Genomic DNA, 26,909 nt, shown 5'->3' on the forward strand with positions numbered 1-26,909 from the left:
AGGCTTGAAATGTATCCCTTCTGTAGTAGTTTTTGATATGTTTGCAATTTTTATGAGAACAAATTAATAAAATGACAAATTATTTCAGGTTTTTTGCAATAATAGATGTTTCCCCAATAAAAGTAATATTAAATGAAAAGAGCTTGAAACTCTGAGATGTAGATATGGTGGATAGTTAGTCCCCCAGGGTCGCCACAGCCCAGTAGCTGAGTATTTCGTTACTAGCTTGAAAATACGGATGTATATTTAATTGATGGGATAGAATTTAGAATTCATTCCAAAATTAAGGATTATCTCCCTCATGCATAGCTCTTCTCCTTGGACGAATTTGGTTCCAGTTTTTGGCACTCTAGTTTTCGTTTTAGCTCTTACAATTATTATTATTTTGAATTTCCAAAATTTCGGCTTAAGCATCACTGAAGAGACATTATTTGTCGAATTGTGCATCTGGTGCATCAACATTGGTACCATATAAGTTTTACATAAAGCATTGAATTTTCATTCATTGTTCTTCCATGCATCCTGATCGTTTTTATGCTACCATTGGTTGGAAAGCGTCCACTCGAAGAAATATTACTTTAATAATGCCAAGATAATTCGGTAAATATTTTGAGATGTTTTGGAAATACATTTCACCCTTCCTGGTCCTTTACTTGAGGGAATGACTCCTAAAACTTTATATCGTATAATAAGTCTTGAAATAATCTACATGCCCTTTTCACAATTTTTACAAATTAACCAATTATTTTTAGACTTCGAAGTAATGAGGATATTCAGTTTCATGGGTTGGTCATCCAATATCTTTACAAGTTATGAGATTGATCACTGTTCGTTATCTTCACCTTTCAAGAAAAATGTGACATATGATTTTTGATAATATTCCGAACAATGTTCGTTGGAATTGCTTTACAAAATATTGTTAAAGAGACCGGGGGCTTCGATGTTTCGTACAGTGTACATTATTCGCCAATCAATCGTTTATTTGATAGTTTTGCCGATATCAGCAGAATCAAAACGTTAACTTGAAAAACTTTACTTACATGTATTTGTGAGATATTTAATGAAAGGTGAAAATATCGAACAGTGATCAATCTTATAACTCTTATAAGCAATACAAAACAGAGAGTTGGGCAAATGCGGATCCCTGGATATACCTGAGGTGGGATTAGGTGCCGAGGAGGAGTAAGCATCCCCTGTCGACCGATCACATCCGCCGTGAGCCTTATATCTTGGTCAGGTAAACGGAGTTATCCGTAGTAAAAATCAATGTGCCAAGAACGACTTAACATTCGGTATGAAATACGCCAGACACCATTTGACCCAATGATAGGTTGTAGTGGCAAACTGGATCGTGTTAACGACCATAGAATTTGCAAATTGCTGACTTTAAACGAGACTGTTGGAACTCCTGCAGCATCAAATTGTTTGTAAGTATCCTGTCTCGATTTAAAACTGACCACAAGCAGAACAAGCTTTTGCATATTGAAACAGTTGAGGGATATAAACACCATATCAGGTGAAAATGGAATATTGTTCCATGAATATAATGGCTTTACAGGCAATCTTTCATTATCTTCACATTTATTTAGGAGATGATATCTTTTAGATAAAGAGCTTATATACGTTCTGAGTGACATTGACCTATCCAAAATGACCTTGAAAAACCTTGGTATAAAAGCCTTTGTCTCAAGGACTATTTGTGATTAATTATAATAAATTTCTGATGAGAGGTTTACGAGACGGGAACCTTTACATTAAACACTGTTGATATAAGAAATTTTATATGTTCTGAGTGACCTTGATCTTTAAAAAACGACATTGAAAGACCCTGATTCAAAACTCCTTGTTTCTAGGAACGTCTAAAATCAGTTTAATAAATTAAGAGACATGAGCTTGAACGAACAGATATGACTTCAACTCAAGTTTTTTTTAGGGAGCATAAAATTGTAAGAAATGAATGATAAAGAAAAACTTAACAATAGCAATAATTCTTAACTGAAAACCTTAATTAAAGTTAGTGTATCACAAAAAAACCAAACAAAAACCAAATCATCCTTCACATAGGGACTATTCGACTTTGTTTAAGCTTCATCTAAGGACTATTCGATTTGTTTGTGACAAAATAGAATGAATGCGTGTATGCTGACTCAATTTACCACATGAGATCAAGTGCAAGGTCAATTCGTTAGAGGGATAATTTAGTTCTTGCCTTACGTAATAACTCTACTCTTATATAATGTGATGATGCAGCTGGTGGTTTTGTTGTCTGTCGTGCTCTCTGTGCTTTACAGCCAGGGGACGGACGCCTGTCCTGACGGGTGTTTCTGTGAAAAGGCGTATTTCTGCAATGGAACTCTTCTACGTTGTTTTAGTATAGGACTGAGAGAATTACCGACCAACATCTCCACGGACACCTGTGAACTGTAAGTTATTATAAACTTCTCACGAACGATATCAAAGTGCACATGTCGCATGATAATCTAAGTACAAGTTATGAATGAGTGGATTATTCTATGAAGCTCTGTCGTTCAACATCGATTTTGTTTTGTTTTGCAATTGATAACTGATGAAAGAATATGATATTGGAAAACTTTTCTAAGAAATGATGCATGCTAGACTAGCATTTTTGATGGGAATTACCTTATGAAATATTCTGTATGAAATGCAAGAATAAAAAGATTTTATAGCAATTCATATCATTGTTCAATATAAAAATTACTAATAACGAGATTTTGAAGTTAATAAAATGACCGCTTTTTGCAGTGACATACATATTGTGCATAAAACATTTGTTGGAATAAATTACAAACTCGCTTTGATATGTGAAAAAATACCTTTTAAAAATGATATTTAAGAAGACTAACGCTTGGTTTCTCTTTAAGGTTAATTGATCCTCGTGTGATGTCATAGGTTTTACAAAAATCTTTATCAAATTAAACTTTGCACATGATAGAAATATATCTTCAGAGAAATTTTATTCACTGCATAAAATAAAAAATTTGGTAAACTATTGATATTGAAAAAGTGTATATTTTCTATAGATACTCAATTCTTTATAATTAAAAAAATGTTGTCAAGGGCAATGACTCCTATGCTGGTATTTATTCTACAGCATGTCTATTATGCATGATTTCCCAAATACCCACTATTGATTTATATATATTTATGAATTAACAGTTTTTTTTAAACTGTTGACATTTAAAATTTGTCATTTCAACAAGATGTTATCTATTTTAATTATTCTGTACAACGAAAATGTGTGATTTTCTTATGTTAACATATACTTCCGTTTTTTTTTAAGTCTGACATCTTTAAAAGTGTGGCAACATACACATTATCTTTGGTTATTGTTTAAATTAACTATATTGAATGGAAATTAATACAGTTTTTGCACTTTTAACCATTATTATTGATAAGTCACATGAGGATTGATCCACCTTAATGTTGTCCCAGAATGCCACTCAGAACAAATATATGTTTAGAGAAATATCAAAAACCAATAAATCAAGCGATAACAATATTCTAAGTGTATTTTTCAATAATATCAACAGTGATAAATCTCATAACTCATATTTAAAGGTGAATATAACGAACAGTGATCAATCTCATAACTCCTATAAAGGTGAATATAACGAACAGTGATCAATCTCATAACTCCTATAAGCAATACTAAATAGAGAGTTGGGCAAACACGGACCCCTGGATATACCAGAGTTGGGATCAGATGCCTAGGAGGAGTAAGCATCCCCTGTCGACCGGTCACACCCGCCGTAAGCCCTATATCTTGACCCGGTAAACCAACTTATCCGTAGTCGAAATCAGTGTGCCAAGAACGACTTAACAATCGGTATGAAACATGTCCGACGGTATTTGACCCCAAAAGAATTCTTATGCATCTGATATATTTCAGAAATGTTTCATTATATCATCTCCATTGATTGTATTTCTCGACAATGTCGAGGATGTTCTCAAATAACAATATTGATAAACCTCATAGCATTATAATGTTCTCAAATGATTCCAAAGGTAAACTCATTCGTCTGATGAAATTTCAGAAATTTATCTCATCATCTCAATCAAATCTAAGTGTATAATCTCAATATATCTAATATTCTAAAGAAATTTTAAATCGAATTAATCCCACTTAGATTTCTACATAATGAAAGGTAAAGGTAACACAAATTGATATATCTGTTAACTCCTATGAAGAATGTATATTGTATTTTTTAAAACTGTTTCTACTTTTAATCTTCTAGTATCACACTTCTTAAAACACGTGAAAGTATATTCCTTTTTCTCAAACTATATCTTAATTAGGCCTCATTAATGTATATAAATAAACATTAATTTACATCAATGAAGATATGATAAATCGTTCAATTATTTTACACAATGTATTAAAATTTCCAATATCACAACATTAATAAATTTTGTGTATACATTCAGCGATTAGCGGGTTTTATATAATTCGAAACTTTTCAACCAAAAAAGTTTGTAAACATCAATACCATTGAATTTAAAAATGAATTACGATTAAATATACATCTCCTTCATGCATAGCTCTTATCCTTAGACGAATTTGACTCCACTTTTTGGCACTATGTTTTTCCGTAAACTAGCTCTTACAAGTTTATTGTTATTTCGGATTTCAGGCATTTCGGTTGAGCATCACTATAGAGACATTATTTGTCGAAATGCGCATCTGATGCATCACACTTGGTACCGTATAAGTTTTATATATGGTAAAATAAACATAATCCAGTATTTCTACTTTTTAATTAGGAATATTTATTGGGTATATAAGATGGTACTTAATCACAGTTATTCTCCACATCATGCATCAGTCTGATATCAGTAAAGAACGGAGGTGTGGATAGTACAACCTGGAATTGTACTCGTTTGAAAGGACAGTCAACACGTTTTAAGTAACAGTCCACGTAAGAATCATGCAGAAGGTGGCACACTGATAATCTTGGATTTTCATGAAACTTTCCATAACTCTTCATAATAATGATATATGAAGACATGAAGAGTAAAAACATTGTGCATCAATGGTTGCTATGGACATCGAAGCATTTGTGTTTCCATAGCAACCACTGTATTGGGTTTTGTAAAGTGCAGAAATACATACTTCTTAAAATTTGTATATAAATGGAAATAACATTTTTTCAAATACACTGTATAATGATAATTTATTTAGGCGAGGTAAAGGTTACCTCAATATGAAAATGTACAATACTAATGAAATATTATTATATGGTATCTGTAGAGGACTTTGGAATAGGCATTGTTTTAATATTTATCAATTTTCTGTAAATTCGACAATTTTAAGGTATTTTAAATACATATTACTTTAATTATCCGAAAAGTGCCAAATTTTGATACATATTTTCTAAACAATCAATACTAAGTGTACTCAAAATAAAAATCAAAAGAGTTGGAAATGCATATAGTAGCGGTTGCTAGGCAAATCTTTCAGGCCCATTTCCAACACAATAAAACAAGAATATCTGCAAAAATATGCATTAAAATGATTCTATTTACTGAAAATATATTCAAATCAGCAGGGTTCACTTTAGTTTACTGACATTGCAGGCCAATTGGAGAAATCAGACTTAAAGCATATCACCTTAGCAACTGATTCTCCTTAGCAACGCACATAAAATTTCAAGCTGTGTGATTAGATTGCACAGGAATGAGAACCTAATGCAAATGTACCAATATATGATTTTCTACTGATATGTTGAATCCAATGAAGACATTAGGTTTGACTATATCACCAGAGCAACCAATTTTCCCTAGCAACAAGCAAAACTTTCATATTTGTACAATGGTTGAATGGCAGGCAGTCCCAATTACTTGTGGAAAGGTTATAAGATGTCTGCTGTGAATGTGCATTTCTTTTGTACTCAATGATGTTACCTGAAAATAGTTTTGTCATTTACTTTAGTATACCATGTGATCAAATTTCTGAATGATGGATCAGAGATATTGCTTTTAAAAAGAATTTTGCACAATGTCAAAAATGCCTATTCATTGAAACAGGTATTTTCCATAAATGTATGTCAGTTGGTACAGTATTAAATATTAATTTTACATTGGGTAATCATGGGATGCATTTCTTCAGAGTGCAGTGTGAGCTATTTCAATGCATGTTAATCATATCCATTTGATGAAGACATAATTTGGCATCGTTGATAATTTATTGTGTACCTGATAAAAAAACAGGATTTAAAGAAGTCTAGTGCATGCTCCAATTTTTCTTTATCCATCTTCCAACAAATATGCTTCTCCTTTTCCTGAAGTACAACACCTATTTTGAAGAAGGAAAAAATTAACATATTTTGAAATTAATTACAACTCATCATTTTTTGTCAAACGAAGGGGTCTAAAGACATTGAGCAATATTTCTAATATTATGATTGATTCGACCTTTGTCTTTGATTTTGTGGCCTGAAATACCAACAAGAAGCTCGGGTCGCATTGCTCACCTGAGTGATATTGACCCTGCTGTAGTGATGTTTAAAAGATTTGTTTCCAATCTCTATTCCCATGAAATTTTTTTAACCCTATATTGCGGCCCAAACCTAGCCCCAAAAGTTGCGATATAGCCTACTTGAATTCACATATGGAATGCCTCAATACCGATATGACTAACATGGTCTTGCTGTTATTGAGAAAACATCTTTTTTAAAGATCTTCTTTCAAGCATATATGTCCTATAAATGTAAATTTTGATTCATTGAGTAACCATAAACCAAGGGTTAATTTTGTTTGGAGGGAAACAACTTCAATTGCACTTAATTATGTTTGCATTATGATATGATTTAGTGTGGCTCTGTGACACTTACACTGTCTTAAACATTTGTTTTAATTAATTTTCTTAATAGTCTAATATAAATTCCCAGTTTCACCCCTACCCCTAGGGCCCAGAATTGAACATACACAAATTTGAAAACCTGTTCATGCATGCATATTGATATGGCTAGCCTAATCATGGTCATCTGTTATTGAAATTAATATTTTTGAAGATGTTCCATACATATACCCAAATAAAACTTCGATCAATTATTGTGCCATACCCTACTTTCCAGGACCACAATTTGAACAAACTTAAATGTGCAATATCTATGAGTTTAACCCTACTACTAGTAGTACCTGTATTTTATGAAGAAGATTTATTTTTAAAAATTCCAGTATACGTTAATCCCCTATGGTGATCGAATCTACACTATGTTAAGGATGCTTTCTTGTAAATTTTAACTTTTCTGGCCCAGTGCTTTTGAGAAGATTATTTTTTTTAAAAAGAACCCCCCACTATCTATGCCCTTTGTGCATTATTGTGGACATTAGCTTTCATGGGGATTCAATTTACACAAATTGTGGGATACCTTTATCCCTCAACTTTCAAATCACAATGGTTCAATTTACAGATATCAGATCCCAATTAAAATCTGGATAATCCACAATTGGAATGATTCCATATTTCTTGATTATCTCCCCTTTGAACAGGGTTGGCAAAAAAAGTGGTCAATATGAGTATTGACCGGGCCGATGGTCAATACTGGTTAAAACCGGTCAATATTGGTCAATACTGGTCGATTGAAAATTATTTAGTCATTATAGTCTGTGTTATTTGTTATTTTAAATATTCAAGTGGCCATTATCTTGATTATGGTAAATTCTGTAATTCATAACATGCACTATCAGTTTATGATATACTTATAACTGCCCAATCCTGTCTTTGAAGGGAGCATGACCCTTCATTTAATTTGAACAAGCTTGAATCCCCTTTTCTCATGGATGATTTTTGCTAGATTGACTGATAATGGCTTAGTGGTTGTAGAAAAGATGAAATTTTAAAAAGTCTACAAGCAGACCAACAGACGGACAGACAAACAAAAGCTCACTAAAATGTTCAACTCAGGTGATGTAAATTGAATAATCTGCTCTGTGGTTTATCGGTATGCCAAGTTTGTTGTCAACCATGCAATTGGTGTGACTGACAGGTGCAAACTTAATTAAAATTCCAATTCACATATACAGGACAACATCACAATCTGAACAATACATATATTACATGTAAATATATGCATGTGTATATTTACAATGACAACGGTTTTCCATTTTCATACATACAAAGCAGATATCTTGATGTATACCTTTAATATTGCCACATGACTTTACATGTGTTCAAGTCTGACCCATTCAAGTTCTAGTTCCAGGAATCATGTCCATAATACGTTGTTTGTTGTATGGCAAGCAAGTCATGGAATCTTCTTGGACTTTCAGTGAATAGATTCTTTGTACATTGGAATTTAAGTAAATATATTTCATTCAATGGAGCTGAACTAACAACTATCAATTTGTGGTGATGGCAATGATCTTGATACCTGCAGAGGTGTCAATAATTCAATTTTCAATCAAGTTCACAAGTTTCCAAATTATGTAGACAACAAGTATAACAGACATTATGATTACAGAAAAATTGTGATCAGGTAAGCTATACAGACTTTTAGTTAAAAGACCCGTGCTAAATCATTACATCCGATACATTTTTGCTGATAAGAAATATTCATTTGATTAAAAATCATGTTTGATATTGTTCATCTTACACAAAATTAATTACAATAAATTCTTGAGGTCTTCATATTTGATGTGATAAAAGTTAGCTAATGAAGAGCCCTTTTAATATATGTATTTTTAACTATATGGGTTGTGATTGGATTTAAAAATATGCATATATACTGGTTATAAGAACATTTAAAGGATTTCGATATGGAATCGGGTGTCACAAAAAGTGTTTCCCATTTTAGTTATTATTCCATGGCTAAGAAAATAGAAAATCAATAATTTTGAATTCCCACTGTGATGACATCATGATTAACAACTATGTGGAATCAACAATTGTACTTTTCTGAAAAATCAGATACAAAAAGGACTCATGAAAATTCATGGGACTTGTGAATTTTCGTGGGATTGAAGCTGCTCATAAACCATGAGTGTGGGGCTTGTTTTTAAAAATCTCTAGTAACAACCCAGATGTGTTGTGAAATTGAAACCTGCGGTACATGTAAGTGTTAGATTAGAGTTGTGAGGATCAAGATACCCCAACATATCATCAAGTGGCACATGTCATTAACTTGTCTAAACAATGTGTAACAGTTGGCCCACCAGGTTCAGTAATCAGATGGGGGGATCATTCATTGAGATAACATAAAAAAGAGCAATGATTCATTAGTTTTATTTTAGCTTGTGAGTTTTCATTTTAGCCTGTGGAAGAAAAGGTCACTTTCAACCACTGGTTGGCAGAGGGAAAACAGAAGTGTTTCTAAAAAGGCCTACATTATAATGTATAATATTTTTAAACTAGTTTTCAACCCCCCTCCCCCACACATACTGATTCTATTTATTCATTAGTCGACAGATTATTTATGGCCCAAAGCAAAAGAATGATTAAAATAACGGATGATGAAATTAGCGTAAGTAATTAATACACATTTATGATTTATTCATATAAACTTACCTGCATCGTCACCCATACTGGCCATATTAGCCAGTTAAGCATTTTTCCACAAACATGTTGCTCATCCTGAATGTTAATGATATGTGCCAATATCCGGTTCGTATATCCAATACAACTGACCGAGTGATCTGGGAAAAATGCATTTAGTATTCCTCATCCACTCCAAAGAGCTCTGATGATATGAAGCAACCGAAAAATTCCAACGTGTGATTGTGAAAATAGACACAGGCCTTCCGTCATGGATTTCCCGCAATGCGATTTGTTTAAGGAGCATAAATGTCTAGCTACCGATTTCTTCTAGTCATTCACATAAACTGTCTTTGAAACCTCTTAACATGGAGTATTTGTCCATAAAGAAATGCTACAAAACGGCATCGTCTGTCTTCAAACCGTCAACCCGTATGACATGTTGTCATGTTTCCCCAAACAATCGTATCTTTAACACTAAAGAGTTAGCAAAGGGAGATAATAAAATCGTCAATCTGCTAGATCGTACATAGTTTTTAAAAATCTGTAACTAATTTATAAACATATTTCCAAATTATGTTTGTTATTTCTTTACTGTCCATACTATTGACTTTATGTATTTATTAATCTTTAATGACAGAGTGCCCGATAATTAATTTTTATGATCATTTTCATTAGTGCTCTTTATAAAGAAAACAACAGGAAAATATTTTTGAAACCGAATATCCTTTCAGCCGATTAAAAATCTTAAGAAGCATCCAAGGTGAAAATTGGCCGCACTTCAAAAACCAGTCATATTTTGCAGGTAGAAAGGTGATAATTTTCTCGTTTCATTCATATATAACATGTACCACTAACTTGTTGCTGATATTGAGAAAATAACGTTACAATATTGCATTGTTAACTCTGATGCTATCTTCCGACGGTCGCTTTTTCGGAACGACGTCATCGACCTTATAGGATTTACAGTCTCCTGATTCTTCTAGAATATTTTACTAAAAGTTACAATTTTAACTTTTTATATAAAAATACTCATTGAGATCAAAGACTATTGAAAACTGGCATGCTATGGAAAATACATTATTCATTTACATGTAACTTTATCGTGGTCATAGACATTTTGCGGAAGAATCTTGTGTTAATTAGAGTGAAGAAAATAATGCGTGTATTTGTCAAAAATTGTTGAGTAGAACGCAATCATATTTTCGAAGGTGCTGTTCAATGTCCTCCTATTCAAATGAAATATGGAAAATAAAATGGCTCTTGAATTTTCTTTTTTCTGTTTTTTTTTGGTCATAAATATAAACACTTCGATTAAAAACGTCGATTGAGTCGGAAAAAATTACTTGTTATGCCATGTACACCAAGGACTATATAACAGGTCTGCTTACATGTGTATGCAATATACATGTTACAGTACATACGAATAAAATATGTCTACCTGCTGTGGGTATTTACAAAATATATTGAATAAAGTGTGGTAAATGTACATGTACTAAACGATACAAATTTATGTTGCATGAATGGAATATCATTTTCTTGGGTACAGCAAAACACGTCAAGTAATATGCATGTAACTTCAGATGGTATATTTCATATAGCAAATGTATTTAAAAACCTCACAAAAATGCGTCCGTGTTTGAATTGAACCCATGTAGCGAAGGATACCCCCCCCCCCCCCACTCCCCGACGATTTAAGAATTCGAAGATCAGGCAGAAAGGTTTTTTTTCATTTGCTTATTAACTACCAACTTATCCTTCGACCCCCCCCCCTCCCCGATAAATGATGCTACGTGTCTGTTTCCAAGAGACAGTATATGTAACTACATCAGACTTTTTAAAAAAAATGAATTTAATAAATATCATGCATGTATTTTCGTTTTTCAATGTGCGGGCCAGGCCTATCAAGAACACCTTGACGAGAGAGAGAGAGAGAGAGAGAGAGAGAGAGAGAGAGAGAGAGAGAGAGAGAGAAGTGTCTATCCTAATCATGGAGGGGGCATACGTCAATACTAATATAAAATTTTAGTAACAATCATCACAACACATATATTATATATTTTACAAGATTGATAAAAGTTGAAGTGTCATTAGGCTGGTCAAGTTGTTCCCATAGCAAGGAAATGGTCGACATCACCCCCACCACCTCCACCCCCCAAAATGGAGGGGCAACCCCTCATCGATACTACGGTGTCTGAATATTTATATCTATACATGTATATACACACATGTACATTCTGCCCAAATACCTTTGTTATATATGTGTACCTGTAAATGTGCATCTATATATATATATATATATATATATATATATATATATATATATATAAAGCACTAGAATGACCAACGACATGAACAATTGGAATTGTCAAATTTTCGGGACAACCTGTCCCTTCATCAGGACTTGTATAGATCTGACAGTTTTAGATACTGAATGTTGTTGGTTCTTCAGTGCTTTATATATATATATATATATATATATATATATATATAATGTGGGATTGCATCAGTGTGTATAAGTAGCGCTTTAGGAGCATAACAAAGCTTCCTTTTTAGGGAAGTCGTTGTTGCCGAGTGGACTTACGCACTGGTTTGACAATCTTGCTAGGCGGTGGGTGCCATACGTCGCTGGTTCGACCCCGGGCTGGGGCGAAAATTTTCAGTACCTAGTTGTGATTATTTAGTGCTTTATATATTAATTAATTGATTTTCACATGTATCGTTTAGATCCTAGGGGTAAACGTAAGGTTGGGTGTTATAATTGTTTGTTTGTGCTTTATATATATATATATATATATATATATATATATATATATATATAATAGCATATAGTTTATTCACCAATCAAGGGCCCTCAGGGGCATGGACATGTTAACAGGCAATTAATTATAACAATGGAAATAAATGACAATCATTCCGAAGTACTACCGGTAATACTGTCCGAGTTCACACTTCTGCACTGTACATATCTATAATTATATATGAAATACTGATTACAGACAAGATTTAAATTAACAACATGATAAATAAAATAACCCAACTGCTTCACACATCAGTTTCTGGGACAGCAGATAGTGATAGTGTTGTGTGAATACATATAAAATTGTAATCAAATCAGTATATATATATATATATATATATATATATATATATATATATATATTAAAAGAAATAGAATAAACAGTACACAAAGTTAAAAATTTAACGCTAAACAGTACACAAAGTTAAAAATTTAACGCTAAACAGTACACAAAGTTAAAAATTTAACGCTAAACAGTACACAAAGTTAAAAATTTAAAAACTTTGTGTACTGTTTATTCTATTTCTTTTAATATTTTATACCGGACACTGTGATTTTTTTTAAAAACACAATTTGGATATATATATATATATCATCCTGTGGGGATCCGGGTTTGGGTAGGTCCTCAGTACCCCTTGCTTGTCGTATGAGGCGACTAAATGGGGCGATCTTCGGATGAGACCGCAAAAACTGAGGTTCCGTGTCACAACAGGTGTGGCACGATAAAGATCCCTCCCTGCTCAATGGCCATAAGCACCGAGCATAGGCCTAAATTGTGCAGCCCTTCACCGGCAGTGGTGAGGTCTCCATGAGTGAAAAATTCTCAAGAGGGGCGTTAAACAATATTCGATCAATCAATCATATGCGATATAGAAAAAAAATCTACCACAACAATGGTCGAAGTTTCAAATCGATCACAGGTTTTCGACGATTTAAAGAACCTACATCTTGCTGGAAGATATAAATAATGATTTGCTGTTATTTTATTTCTAAGAAGTAGGTACAGTTTCTACTGTCATCTGGCCCAGAAAATAGATGATTTCAGCAGGGGTCCCAAAATCTGGCATTCAAATAAGGAATATATAAGCAAATCAAAACTACCTTTAATTTGATCCGAAATTACTTTGTGTTGTATGACAGGAGCGTGAAGTTGGCATAAAATTGCCAAAAATTTCAAAATGAATGAAAAATCTCATAAATTCAGGGTGTTTTCCTTTCAGAAAACATACAGCCCATGCGTCGAGCAAATTCATATTCAAATACATTTTTCGCCTTCTCTTAATACACAATATATATTAATTGCATTTTGCTCGACGGATGGGCACACCTTTTCCTAAGCAATAATCTGGATCAAATTTAACAGTTATCAAACTCTTTTTGAAAAATGGCGGGAAAAACTCTTATCCATGGCGTAATAATGCTATAAAATTAGAAATAACTTTGATTTAAGTTGAGATTGTGTACTTGGCATGTATCTAACTTATTCAAAACACAGATCAAGCTTGATTCAAGACACATTTAAATCAGAGAATTTTTTGGGCCTTTTTATGTACACAATCGTACCTTGTTCTTTAAACCGTTTTAAGAACCTTTGAAATCAATATCTAATTACTAATGTAGTAATATTTAATTTCAACATGCATCATATATACATACATGCATGTACGTTAAAATTGATGTAAGAAAAAAAACCCCAAAACAACGCACAAACACGTCAATATTATTAGCAATAAGTTTTATGCATTATATTTGATATTCTTGTATTAAAGATAGATTAAAATTTAGCGAAAAAAGTAATAGACATCCCAACTATCTAGCTCTTGAGATATAACGTATCAGTACCCATTTTTGCCGAAAATGAACGAATTTTGGACCGATTTTTGTAAAAAGAAAATAATTTCGAGTTATTAAAGGTCTATGTGTGTCTTTGATTTTTTTTAATTCAATGTATTCTTAGATAATCTTTCTTTGAAAAGACAGGACGTCCACACATATTCCCGTGACCTTTAAAAACGAAAGTAGAATAATTTCCATTCATCATGCGGTGGATGTTTGATCCGCCTCCGTGACTTGAAAGGTAGACATCATCTGCATTTATTAGGTGCAGATTTTTATGGCAAACTAGGGAAAGCATTAATTTTTTGACTGGACATACATGTATTTATTAAATCGCAAAGTAAGTAAAAGTTTATGAGGTTAAATGATGGAACAGTTTGCTTCAGTTCTATAACTTTCAAAATATTGACTTTGCGTAACGAAAACGGCCGATTTTCGCATTCATTCTTTTTCAAAATTCATATTGTTTGCAGCCAACAACCGACATCATATTGATAATGAAAGAAGAATATCAATGGATAATTAAACGTGCAAAATATAAATCTGGTTGTTGCATGCAAAATTTTTTTTTTTCAGTTCTATAACATGCAAAATATTGACTTTGCGTATCAAAAACAGCCAATTTCGCATTCATTCTTTTTTAAAATTCATATTGTTTGCAGCCAACAACCGACACCATATTGATAATGAAAGAAGAATATTAATGGATAATTAAACATGCAAAATATAAATGTGGTTGTTGCATGCAAAGGTATTTGTTTTTGCTAAAGTTTATTAATAATTTATTTCAAATCAACCGATTCTGCTAAACAGCTCATCTTTAGCGTATATTCATGACGTCATAATAAAATATTACGTCATTTTCATGTAAGAGGGATTAGAAGAAGATCCTAGTTGTGTAAATAAAAAGAATAATTAAGCATAGTATGAAAGTTGAAAAAATGAAAAAAATCTCGGCGGTATATAGCCAATAACGTCCCTTGTCCTTTATAGCTGTGCCACTTATTTTTCATTCTGCATGATTCTTACGTGGACTGCTACTTAAAAGGACACTGAGGATGCTTATTTTTTCTATCGTCATAAAATTTCGTGATTAGACAAAACTAATATTAACCTAGTCAAAATGGATGAATTGAAATAACAAATTATACAGCAAAGTCATGAGAAAATTGGGCCCGGGGTTTTAATATTTTCTCTCCATTTTTTGATAAACTTGACATACTTGTGTATGCATGACTTTATATTTTCAAAAAAAGTTTTTTTTTCCCCGAATTAATGATATTGAACAATTCAATTTTTAAAATATAACAATTTAATACACACCGATCAGTCGGCATTCATTTGACCAAAATTTCTAATTTACTCGCAGGTCCAAATTACTAGCATTGACCAACGTTAGTAGTCAGTTAATGGATCGGTTCGGCTTTCTTTTCTTACTTTTGTTCTTTTTCAAGAGGGAAAGGGTAAAAAGCTCAGCATGTATGTATTTGCTCCCTAATGATAACGAACAGCGATCAATCTCATAACTCATATAAGCAATACAAAGTAAAGAACTGGGCAAACACGGACCCCTGCGCATACCATAGATGGGATTAGGTGCCTAGGAGGAGTAAGCATCCCCTGTCGACCGGCCACATCTGCCATGCGCCCTATATCTTAATCAGGTTAACGGATTCATTCGTAGTCAAATATGAGTGTGTCAAAAACGGCCTAACAATCGGTATGAAACAAGTAAGACAACATTTGACCCAATGAAAGGTTGTATTGGCAATCTAGATTGTTATAACGACCATGTAATTTGCAAAATACTGACTTAAAAGGGGCATGGACACGATTCGAGCTGAAAATTTTCAAATTTTGTTTTTCCAATGTTTGTGTTTAAAATGCTGAACTAAAGTATTTCTAACGGTCAGCAAAACTTTGAATGCCAGTTGTTGAGGTACATGGGAGATACAAAACACACAATTCTTTATTATCACTGAAGAGACATACTTTGTCGAAATGCGCATCTGGTGCATCAAAATTGGTACCGTATATGTTGTACATTATGACCCCTGGGTCGAGGCCTCTGCTGGTGGACTGTTTGTCCCCGAGGGTCTCTACAGCCCAGTAGCTAAGTACTTCGTTACTAGCTTGAAAATACTGATGTATATTTAATTTCTGGGATAAAATTTAGAAACTCTTTCCAAAATTTAGGATAATATCTCCCTCATGCATAGCTCTGATCCTTAGTCGAATTTGGCTCCAGTTTTTTGGCACTCTAGTTTTCCTTTTAGCTCCTACAAGTTATTGTTATTTTAAATTTCCAATATTCCAGCTTAAACATCACTGAAAAGACATTATTTGTCGCAATGCGCATCTGGTGCATCAAAATTGGTACCGTATAAAATTTACATTATGTAAACAAGGCTCGTGCCTTGTTTTTGTTTACACATAAGCTAGATATACCAGTAAAAGATCGTTTAAAGCAGATTTTTTTTTTTATAATTTACAAGTTAATTGTGAAAATAATTTCTTATTTTCTAGTGTTTAGCACATCTCATTTTCTTTTAAACATGTTATTTTTTATCAATCAATCTATATGTAAACAAAAACATGGCACCATCCTTGTTTACATAACAAAGAATCGTAAGTACTGCATATCACTTGTAACTCAAAAACTGATATTCAAAGTTTGGTTGACCGTTGGAAATACGTTAGTTAAGCACTGTAAACAATAAAAATGGAAAAATTAAATTTTCAATTCAACCGTGTCCATGCCCCTTTAAACGAGATTGTTGAAACCCCTGCACCATCACCTTGTTTGTAGCCTGCTTAAAGAACTGATAAAACGCAGAACAAGCTCTTGCGTATCGACTCATTCCATGTGCAGGTGATAATGGAATATTTTACATAAATATGGGAAGTTGACGAAGGAGAAGCTGAAATCATCCCATTTATTATAAAGTTGAGTTGTCAGTCTGCCGTTGAAATTTATTTTCATTAAAATATCTAAGCATGAAGCAGAAGTTGACAACTCTGTGGTAATTTTTATTTTGAGTTTACAGGGATATATCGAATCGACATTCTAATTTTGATTTTGATTAGCATTATTAACAGATAAAACGTCGTCGATATATCTAAATGTTGCAGTGAAGGCCACACCAAGAGATTATTTCTTTTGAGCTATACTTTTTAAAATTAATTCTGCTTCATATGAATATAAAACAGGTCAGCTAGGAAAGGAGCACAATTCGTGCCCATGGGAATTCCATCATACTGTTGGAAGACCTGATCACCAAAGACCACGAAGATATTGTGAATGAGAAACTCCAGCATACTTTTTCTTTCAACTTCAAAGTACTTGTGCGTGGAATTAGAGTGGTGTTAAAGAAAGACATGTTTTGTATGACTGATCACTAGATAAAAATATTTGCGTTTTCCAATTTTGTTGAAGAAGCAACTGTCTGTAATGTCAAAAAGTGTAGCCTTTAATTTATCTTTATCCTGGATATTTATATAACTGCAAACAGTTGTATCGAATTCCTGATTATTCATCATGATGAATTTAAACTCTTATATCACAAATCATTCCATGATATTTCTGTTAGATATCATTGAAACCAAGATTGTAAATTTTATGCATTGTAATGTATTTCAAGTATTCAGTGTTGATGAATTCCGGCTAATCAAAATACCTTTAATATTCAGATTCCTGTTACCGGAGAGAAGTCAATTTAAAACGTTACCGAAGGGGATGTTTGACTCATTGATGAATCTACAGATATTGTAAGTATATCTATATGAAGGGGATGCTTGACTCATTGACGAATCTACAGATCTTCTAAGTATATCTATATGGAGGGGATATTTGACTCATTGACGAATCTACAGACCTTGTAAGTATATCTATATGAATTGCACACGTACTTAATGATAGCTAAATAATATGCACCCACAAGTAAATTTTTATATAAAAAATTTACCATTTTTATCAGATATTATATTAAGCACATATCAAACAAATTTAGGAAATCACATTTTGGGGGCTACCAGTCGTATGTTGTTGCTAAAAATAGATTTCAAAATGTTCTCATTGTGGCGTTGTTTGTGATCACTTTTTTGGCAAAGTGGCTTCGAGTTAATGAGCAATGCATTTAATGCTTAATACAAATATGTACATATTGTATGCACTATGAATTGTTAAAACATCTGATATGGGTTGAAACGTTCACATGGTAGGAATAAGTAGATTGTATAAATATGAAAGGTGAAGATAATGAACAGAGATCAATATCATCAATCCCATAAACAATACAAAATAGATAGTTCGACAAACACGGACACCTGGACACACCAGAGGTGGGATCAGGTGCCTAGGAGGAGTAAGCACCCACTCCTGACCGGTCACACCCATCGTGAACCTCACATTTTGATCAGGTAAATGGAGTAGTCCGTAGTCAGAATCAGTGTACCAAGTACCACCTAACACGTTAGACAGCATTTTACCCAATGAAAATATATATCTAGATATCATGATTCTTATCACCTTAAAAGTAATACAAACCATTTGAAATATTTCTTTCTCTCTCTATTTCGATAAGAATATATACATACATTTCTTTAGAAACTTTATAAATGATGCTGATCTTTTTTTCTCAAGAATTAGAATTTCGTGAGTATTATAGTGCACACCAGTGATAATATGTCTGAAAGCAAAGTGTCATATTTTGTGAACTCTTCTCGGGTGTATACGGTCAGTAAGGTAGTTTGATTTTTTCTTTTTTATTCAGTTTGTTTTATAGATACGTTCGGGCATTTTATTGTGAGTGTCCACAGAGAGGAACGCCGTTTAGGGGAACATTTTTTTCCAACCAGATACGTTTTCTTATTTTTGCTATATTGATATATCTGATGATGAATTACTCCCTACGACAAACATCGCAATCAAATTTGAATTCATTTCATTTTTTATTTGTTTATTTTCTCTTGATGCATCTTAAATGTAATTATAAACTATTTCTATCTTATTTGAGTAATTACATTTCTCCATTTATTTAGATCTAAAATCACTATTTCTGAATAGTTTGGAATCATGAAAAAATGAAGAAAACGGATAATGATCAACTTCATTACTATAAGGATTAGAAAATGGAGAGTTAAGCAAACACGGACCCCTGGATAGCAAGGTCAAAACTGGAATCTAACATTTTAACGTTAGAATTAAAGAATATTCTTATGATTGGATATAATTAAGGTCTCAATCTACAGTTATAAACGCACAGATGATATTCATCATCACATCATGAGAATGAACAAGTAAAATATATTGGCTGACTGGAGTGGTCGTCATCAGTGCAAAAATGCATTTACATGCAATGTGTTTATCGAAGTAAAAATGCAGCAAATCTAAAATATGCATTGTATGCAAGGTGAAGATAACGAACAGTGATCAATCTCATAACTCCTACAAGCAATACAAAATAGATAGGTGGGCAAACACAGACCCCTGGACACACCAGAGGTGTATAATACCTTTAATAAAATTTGTCGTGCTTCAGCTAACCAAAAGAAATTTACACCCCCTGTCCTGGATATCTTAATGTACCATGAGAGACATCATTTAGGATTTTTTCACTTGTAATTAATTCGTAAGTAATTCAAATAAAATCATGTTGAAAAGTTGTATTGATGAAAGGTGAAGATAACGAAGGAATAATCAATCTCAAAACTCCTATAATGGAAAATGGAAAATGAGTTCATCGTGTTCAATATGTTGATACAATGCAATATATATTGAAATTATTAATAGAATATTTTTTCGCGAAATAATATTGAAGAAAATAAGATATCATTTATCTTATATCTGTATGCAACCTGTATATATATATATATATATATATATATATATATATATATATATATATATATATATATATAAACTATACTTACAAATTAACAATTTTTGCCAATAAACTCCGACATGCTTACTCCAGATTAACTGTTTGCACTTTTAACATTGTTCCATATGTGAGATGAAGTCCATAAGATATAATAGAATCTTAATTTGTTAGTTAATGTCTTAAATTCAATTAGGAACCTACTTTTGTGTTCGATAAACTACCTTGAAATAACAAAAATGAGAGTACAGTGGCGAACACTCTTAGGCGGATCCAAGCCAGTTTTCTTTTTTTCTTTTTAATGACAACTTAGGATAATACAATATGGAGTAAATCCGTTGTTTATATATTTGATATTTGTTTGATTTTGATTTGACAGAAGAAATAAGTTTATAATTTTTTAATAAATAAAATATGCCTGTTTGTTTCTTCAATCCAGCATTTTAGTCCTGAATCAGCCTTATGAAAATTTCAGACTGAAGCGCCAAGAACAAAGCATTACATCACCATAGACGCCTAGGTCAACAAGCAATCGCACATTCTTGGTTCTTTCCGGCTAGCCGAGAAGTTGTGATTGGTTTTACAACATGATCAGTATACATGATTAGTATAAATTTTGTAGGCGTTCACTGTTAGTTATACTAACGATATTTGTAACTAGGCCCATATTTATCATTTTATTGAAGATCTTCAACAAAGGACCCCCCCCCCCTTCCGAGACTAACGATTGGACACACATATTAATTTCTAAATACGATATTCATCTGATATTGTCGATGTTACTGCTTTTTTAAAAAATGAATTTTTTAAACAGTTACCTGATCGGGATATAGGGCTCCCGGGTGTGACCGGTCAACAGGGGATACTTACTCCTCCTAGGCACCTGATTCCACCTCTGGTGTGTCCAGGGGTCCGTGTTTGCCCAACTATCTATTTGGTATTGCTTATAGGAGTTATGAGATTGATCACTGTTCGTTATCTTCACTTTGCATATAAAAACGCATGAATAAACACAAAAAGTTTTTATTTTGGTTGATCATCTTTTGTGATGACATAGATCATGAAAGTCAGTGATATGCAGAAAATTGTCTAATATGTCAGACATCGAATTGTCCGGGCTGTTCTGGGAAGTTTGACTTAAAGGTTAAAACATTTCACCGAAGTTAGGTTGTACACATGGCAATGTCCAAGAAATCAGACCACTGTTTACAATATAGCAGAGTGTTTGTTTGTCTTTCATATAGTGCATTATGTTTTAATTGATTATTATGTATGACGATAAGAAACGACATATATTCTTAATTTTGCCGCACTGTACAAAAACTATCATTATAAGTTTACACATTTGCAAAACTGAGTTTCAAACTTTGAAAATATGAACGACCTTTCATGTGTCTTTGATCAAGTATTCGGCATGACGGATTACAATTGCATTCGTAAAATAATTATCTAATTTTCAACACGGAGAGAGATCAATTAATTACATAATGAATATTTAGTTTGAAGCTCCATGCGAGTTCCAATCAATCAATATCTATTTATTGTATATGATATCAATACATGTAACAAAACTAATAGCACGCAATTATACATAAATTGTTCTAGATTTCATTTGAATTAAAGATATATTTCTTCAATACATGTGCGCAACAATTCAAAAACGCATTAAAAAGTCCTTCCCTATGCAAAATTATTAGTGATTTCCCGCGCTTGCGCGTGGTTTCCTCTAGTATGTTATAAAAAACAAACCCCAAGAATCAATCCTACAATTTATTTCAGCTATAACCATGGTGCAACATTACTTGTTTATTATTAAAAACAAACGAGCCCATTTCTTCTTCATAATTTCTCGAGGACTCTAAATTATGTTGACTTCTGACGGGAGAAAATAACTTCACGAAACTAATTTGTGGAAAGGGGTTTTGGAATATCTATACACTCTTTATGCAGCTGACAAAGCTAGTAACAATATTGTCTTTGTTTGTAAGGCGCATTATTATAACTGTATTTTCAACGAACTTGGCATTAATTCCACTGTTGGTAATAGTACTTATACTCCAACTGCCCTTTCAAAAGATGAAGTTCTTCAAAACCATGCTTCAGTTTTAGGCACATTTAATATCCCAGTCAATGGGTCGGATGAATATAAGTTACCATAACTATACTGAATTCCTAAACTACATAAAAACCCTTACAAAGAAAGATACATTGCTGGATCCAGTAAGTGCTCTACCAAGCCCCTATCTTTGCTCCTCAAGATAATATTAACAGCTGTGAAGGAGAAACTTCAAACTTACTGTGAGACTACATATATCAGAAGTGGTGTAAATGTGGATTCTAAACAATTCTACAGAACTTTTAGTAAACTTGAAATCGCAATTTCCCCCCCCCAAATCAATAACATTAAAACCTATGACTTTTCAACACTATACACGACCATTTCTCACGATAAATTAAAGACTATACTTTTTGACATCATAGACAGTTGCTTCTTTCACAAATATGGAAAACGGAAATATTCATATCTAGTGATCAGTCATTCAAAAACTTACTTTGTTAAACACCACTCTGAATTCACGCACAAGTACTTTGAAGTTGAAATAGAAAATATGCTAGAGTTCCTGATAGAAAAATATCGTCATGGTCTTCGGTGATCAGGTCTTCCAACAGTCTGTTGGAATCCCCATGGGCACGAATTGTGCTCCTTTATTAGCTGACTTGTTTCTATGTTCAGATGAAGCAGAATTTATTCAAAAACTTCTACGTGAGAAGAAAAAATCTCTCGCTGTGGCCTTCAATTCGACATTTCGATATATCGATGACGTTTTGTCTATTAACAATAATGACTTTCATTCATATGTCGATTTGATGTATCCCTGTGAGCTCGAAATAAAAGACACCACAGAGTCGCCACTTCTGCTTCATACTTAGATATTTTATTGAAAGTAGACATTAACGGCAAATTGACAACTCAACTGTATGACAAACGGGATTATTTCAGCTTCTCCATCGTCAACTTCCCATAGCTATGTAGCAATATTCCATTATCACCTGTATGCGGTGTTTATATATCTCAACTGATTCGATATGCAAGAGCTTGTTCTGCGTATAGTCAGTTTTTAAATCGAGGTAAGCTACTGACAAACAAGTTGATGGTACAGGGGTTTCAACAATTTCGATTGAAGTCAGCAATTCGCAAATTCTATGGTCGTTATAACGATCTAGTTCGTCAATACAACCTATCATTGGGTCAAATGCTGTCTAACGTGTTTCATACCGATTGTTAAGCTGTTCTTGTCATACTAATTTTGACTGCTGATAACTCCGTTTACCTGAACAGGATATAGTGCTAACGGCGGGTGTGACCGGTCGACAGAGGATGCTTACTCCTCCTAGGCTCCTGATCCCACCTCTGGTGTTTCCAGGGGTCCGTGTTTGCCCAACTATCTATTTTGTATTGCTTGTAGGAGTTATGAGATTGATCACTGTTCGTTATTTTCACCTTTCATACAATTACATTTGAAGGATTGTTCCAATTACCCATTTTCTACATCGACGACTGAGATCAATCACTAAAATGTCAAGCATTTTTGTCCCCTCACATGAGGAGGAGCACATGGCAATTCAAAACTTATTCTGGATATCCATACACCTGTTACAGTTATTTCAAATGTCTGATTATTCGCCTTATATCACAAATTATAGGCTGGTCTTTCTGTTACATATTATTGAAACCAATATTTTAATTTAAAGTTTCAAATTTAATTTGTTACTATGTATTTGAACAATTCAGCGTTGATGAATTCATGTTAATTAGAATATTTTTGTTATACAGAGACATGACGCGCTATCAATTATCAGCGTTAACGAATGGGGATTTTGACGGATTGGAGAATTTACAGGTTCTGTAAGTATCTTTATTTAATTTATACACTTACTGAATAAAATGCATATATTGAACCATAAACAAGTAAATTTTATATAAAATATTTAGCACTTGTATCATGAAAGGTATCATGAAAACCATACATCATTTTGCTGCAGCTGACGAACGATGATCAATCTCATAACTTCTAAAGCGAATACTAGATAAAGAATTGTGAAACACGGACCCCGGACCAATCCACAAAACACATTGTTATGCAAGACAAAAATTGATACACAACAAATGGGATGTAATATTAACATACAGTGATTTACAAAAAGAATTTTCAAAATTGATAATCATATAAGAATGTATATCATAAGGATTACATGTAGCCTTAGTCCCTATGAGAAAACACATTTCATACAAATAAAGTCAACTAGGGTATCATGTCCACAGAAAACCCTTTCGTGTTAAAATCGTTTTTCCAATATGCGAAGAAAAGTGAAGGTCACCATATCTATATTGAAATAGATTTCTACAAGGGAGACAACTCATACAAAAGTCCAATACACTACAACTAAATTTAAGCATCATTTATTTTCTCCATCTTTATCACAAAAACAACTATGCATTCTTTTCACAAAAGTGAAAATGTTACAAATATTGAAATTTTTTCAAAAATAAATGTTTTCTTTTTAGGGATAAGCCTATGAAAATGTACAGTGTATACTTTTTTTCACTTGAACTTATATAAAGCACGTCAAAAATATCTTGCTATGGCCTTCAGTTGGACATTTAAATATATCGACGACGTTTTGTCTATAAACAATAACTTTCATTCATATGTTAATTCAATATATCCCCATGAGCTCGAAATAAAAGACACCACAGAGTCCTCCACTTCTGCTTCATACTTAGATATTTTATTAAAGGTAGACATGAAAGGCAAATTAACAACTCAACTGTATGACAAACGGGATTATTTCAGCTTCTCCATCGTCAATTTCCCATATTTATCTAGCAATATTCCGTTATCACCTGCATATGGTGTTGATATATTTCAACTGATTTAATATGCAAGAGCTTGTTCTGTGTATAGTCAGTTTTTAAATCGAGGTAAGCTACTGACAAACAAGTTGATGATACAGGGGTTTCAACAGTCTTGATTGAAGTGAGGATTTCGCAAATTCTATGGTCGTTTTAACGATCTATTTCGTCAATACAACCTATCATTGGATCAAATGCTGTCTGACGTGTTTCATACCAATTATTAAGCCGTTCTTGGCATACTGATTTTGACTGCGGATAACTCCGTTTACCTGAACAGGATATAGGGCTCACGGTGTGACCGGTCGACAGGGAATGCTTACTCCTCCTAGGCACCTGATCCCACCTCTGGTGTGTACAGGGATCCGTGTTTGCCCAACTCTCTATTTTGTATTGCTTGTAGGAGTTATGAGATTGATCACTGTTCGTTATCTTCACCTTGCATATCACAAATTATTCGATGATCTTTCTGTTACATATTATTGAAATTAATATCTTAATTTAGGGTTTCAAATTTCATTTCTTACTATGTATTTGAACAATTCAGTGTTGGTGAGTTCATGTTAATTATAATATCTTTGTTATACAGATATATTGGGTACAATAAATTATCAGCGTTAACGAATGGGGTTTTTGACGCATTGAAGAATTTACAGGTTCTGTAAGTATCTCTATTTAATTTGTACACTTACTGAATAAAATGCATATATTCAAGCATGCACAAGTATATTTTATATAAAATATTTAGCACTTGTATCATGAAAGGTATTATGAAAACCGTACATCATTTTGCAGCATATAAGCTGACGAACGATGATCAATCTCATAACTTCCAAAGCGAATACTAGATAAAGAATTGTGAAACACGGACCCCGAACCAATCCACAAAATACATTGTTACGCAAGACAAAAATTGGTACACAACAAATGGAATGTAATATTAACAGACAGTGATTTACAAAAAAGAATTTTCAAAATTGATAATCATATAAGAAATGTATATCATAGAGATTACATGTAGCCTTAGTCCCTATGAGAAAGCACATTTCATACAAATAAAGTCAACTAGGGTATCATGTCCACAGAAAACCCTTTCATGTTAAAATCGTTTTTCCAATATGCGAAGAAAAGTAAAGGTCACCATAGCTATATTGAAATAGATTTCTACAAGGGAAACAACTCATACAAAAGTCCAATACACTACAACTAAATTTAAGCATCATTTATTTTCTCCACTATCTTTATAAAAAAAAAACAATTATGCATTCTTTCCATACAAGTGAAAATGTTACAAATATTGACATTTTTGGAAAAATAAATGTTTTCTTTTTAGGGATAAGCCTATGAAAATGTACAGTGTATACTTTCTTCACTTGAACTAATATTAAGCACATCAAAATTTTTTTTGCTATGGCCTTCAGTTCGACATTTATATATATCGACGATGTTTTGTCTATTAACAATAACTTTCATTTATATGTTAATTCGATATATCCCCATGATCTCGCAATAAAAGACACCACAGAGTCGTCCACTTCTGCTTCATACTTAGATATTTTATTGAAAGTAGACATTAACGGCAAACTGACAACTCAACTGTATGACAAACAAGATTATTTCAGCGTTTCCATCGTCAACTTCCCATATTTATGTTGCAATATTCCATTATCAGTAGATGTGGTGTATATATCTCAACTGATTCGATACGGAAGAGCTTGTTCTGCGTATGGTCAGGTTTTAAATCGAGGCAAGCTTTTGACAAACAAATTGATGTTACAGGTGTTTCAACGGTATCGATTAGAGTCAGCATTTCGCAAATTCTATGGTCGTTATAACGATCTAGTTCGTCAATACAACCTATCATTGAGTCAATTACTGTTTAACGTGTTTCATACCGATTGTTATGTCGTTCTAGGCACACTGATTTTGACTACGGATTACTCCGTGTACTTGATCAGGATATAGGGCTCACAGCGGGTGTGACCG

The 26,909-nt window shown here is 33.0% G+C and overlaps 1 protein-coding gene and 1 long non-coding RNA gene across 29 annotated transcripts in view; one reads left to right on the plus strand and one right to left on the minus strand.

The window, feature by feature from the left end:
* Nucleotides 1-1,659: 1,659 nt before the first annotated feature.
* On the minus strand, nt 1,660-11,774 carry LOC130050881 (uncharacterized). Its single transcript, XR_008799261.1, has 3 exons — nt 8,163-11,774; nt 6,214-6,313; nt 1,660-5,922 (listed from the first exon to the last, which is right to left on the minus strand). It is a non-coding gene; the product is annotated as an uncharacterized LOC130050881 (long non-coding RNA).
* LOC125666546 (leucine-rich repeat-containing protein 15-like) overlaps nt 2,230-26,909 on the plus strand; it is a 68,340-nt gene continuing 43,660 nt past the window's right edge. For 17 of the 28 annotated variants that reach the window (XR_008799222.1, XR_008799221.1, XR_008799224.1 and 14 more), the window contains exons 1-4: nt 2,230-2,423; nt 17,820-17,897; nt 23,844-23,915; nt 25,513-25,584. Coding sequence is in view for 5 of the 28 variants with exons in the window: in XM_056151721.1 (XP_056007696.1) it covers nt 2,242-2,423; nt 17,820-17,897; nt 23,844-23,915; nt 25,513-25,584 (404 nt within the window). In the remaining 23 variants the exon portion in view is untranslated. The other 11 variants (XR_008799239.1, XR_008799233.1, XR_008799234.1 and 8 more) reach the window with 11 other exon arrangements.

Source organism: Ostrea edulis, chromosome 10 (genome assembly GCF_947568905.1).
Source record: "Ostrea edulis chromosome 10, xbOstEdul1.1, whole genome shotgun sequence".
In the NCBI taxonomy this organism is placed as follows: domain Eukaryota; kingdom Metazoa; phylum Mollusca; class Bivalvia; order Ostreida; family Ostreidae; genus Ostrea; species Ostrea edulis.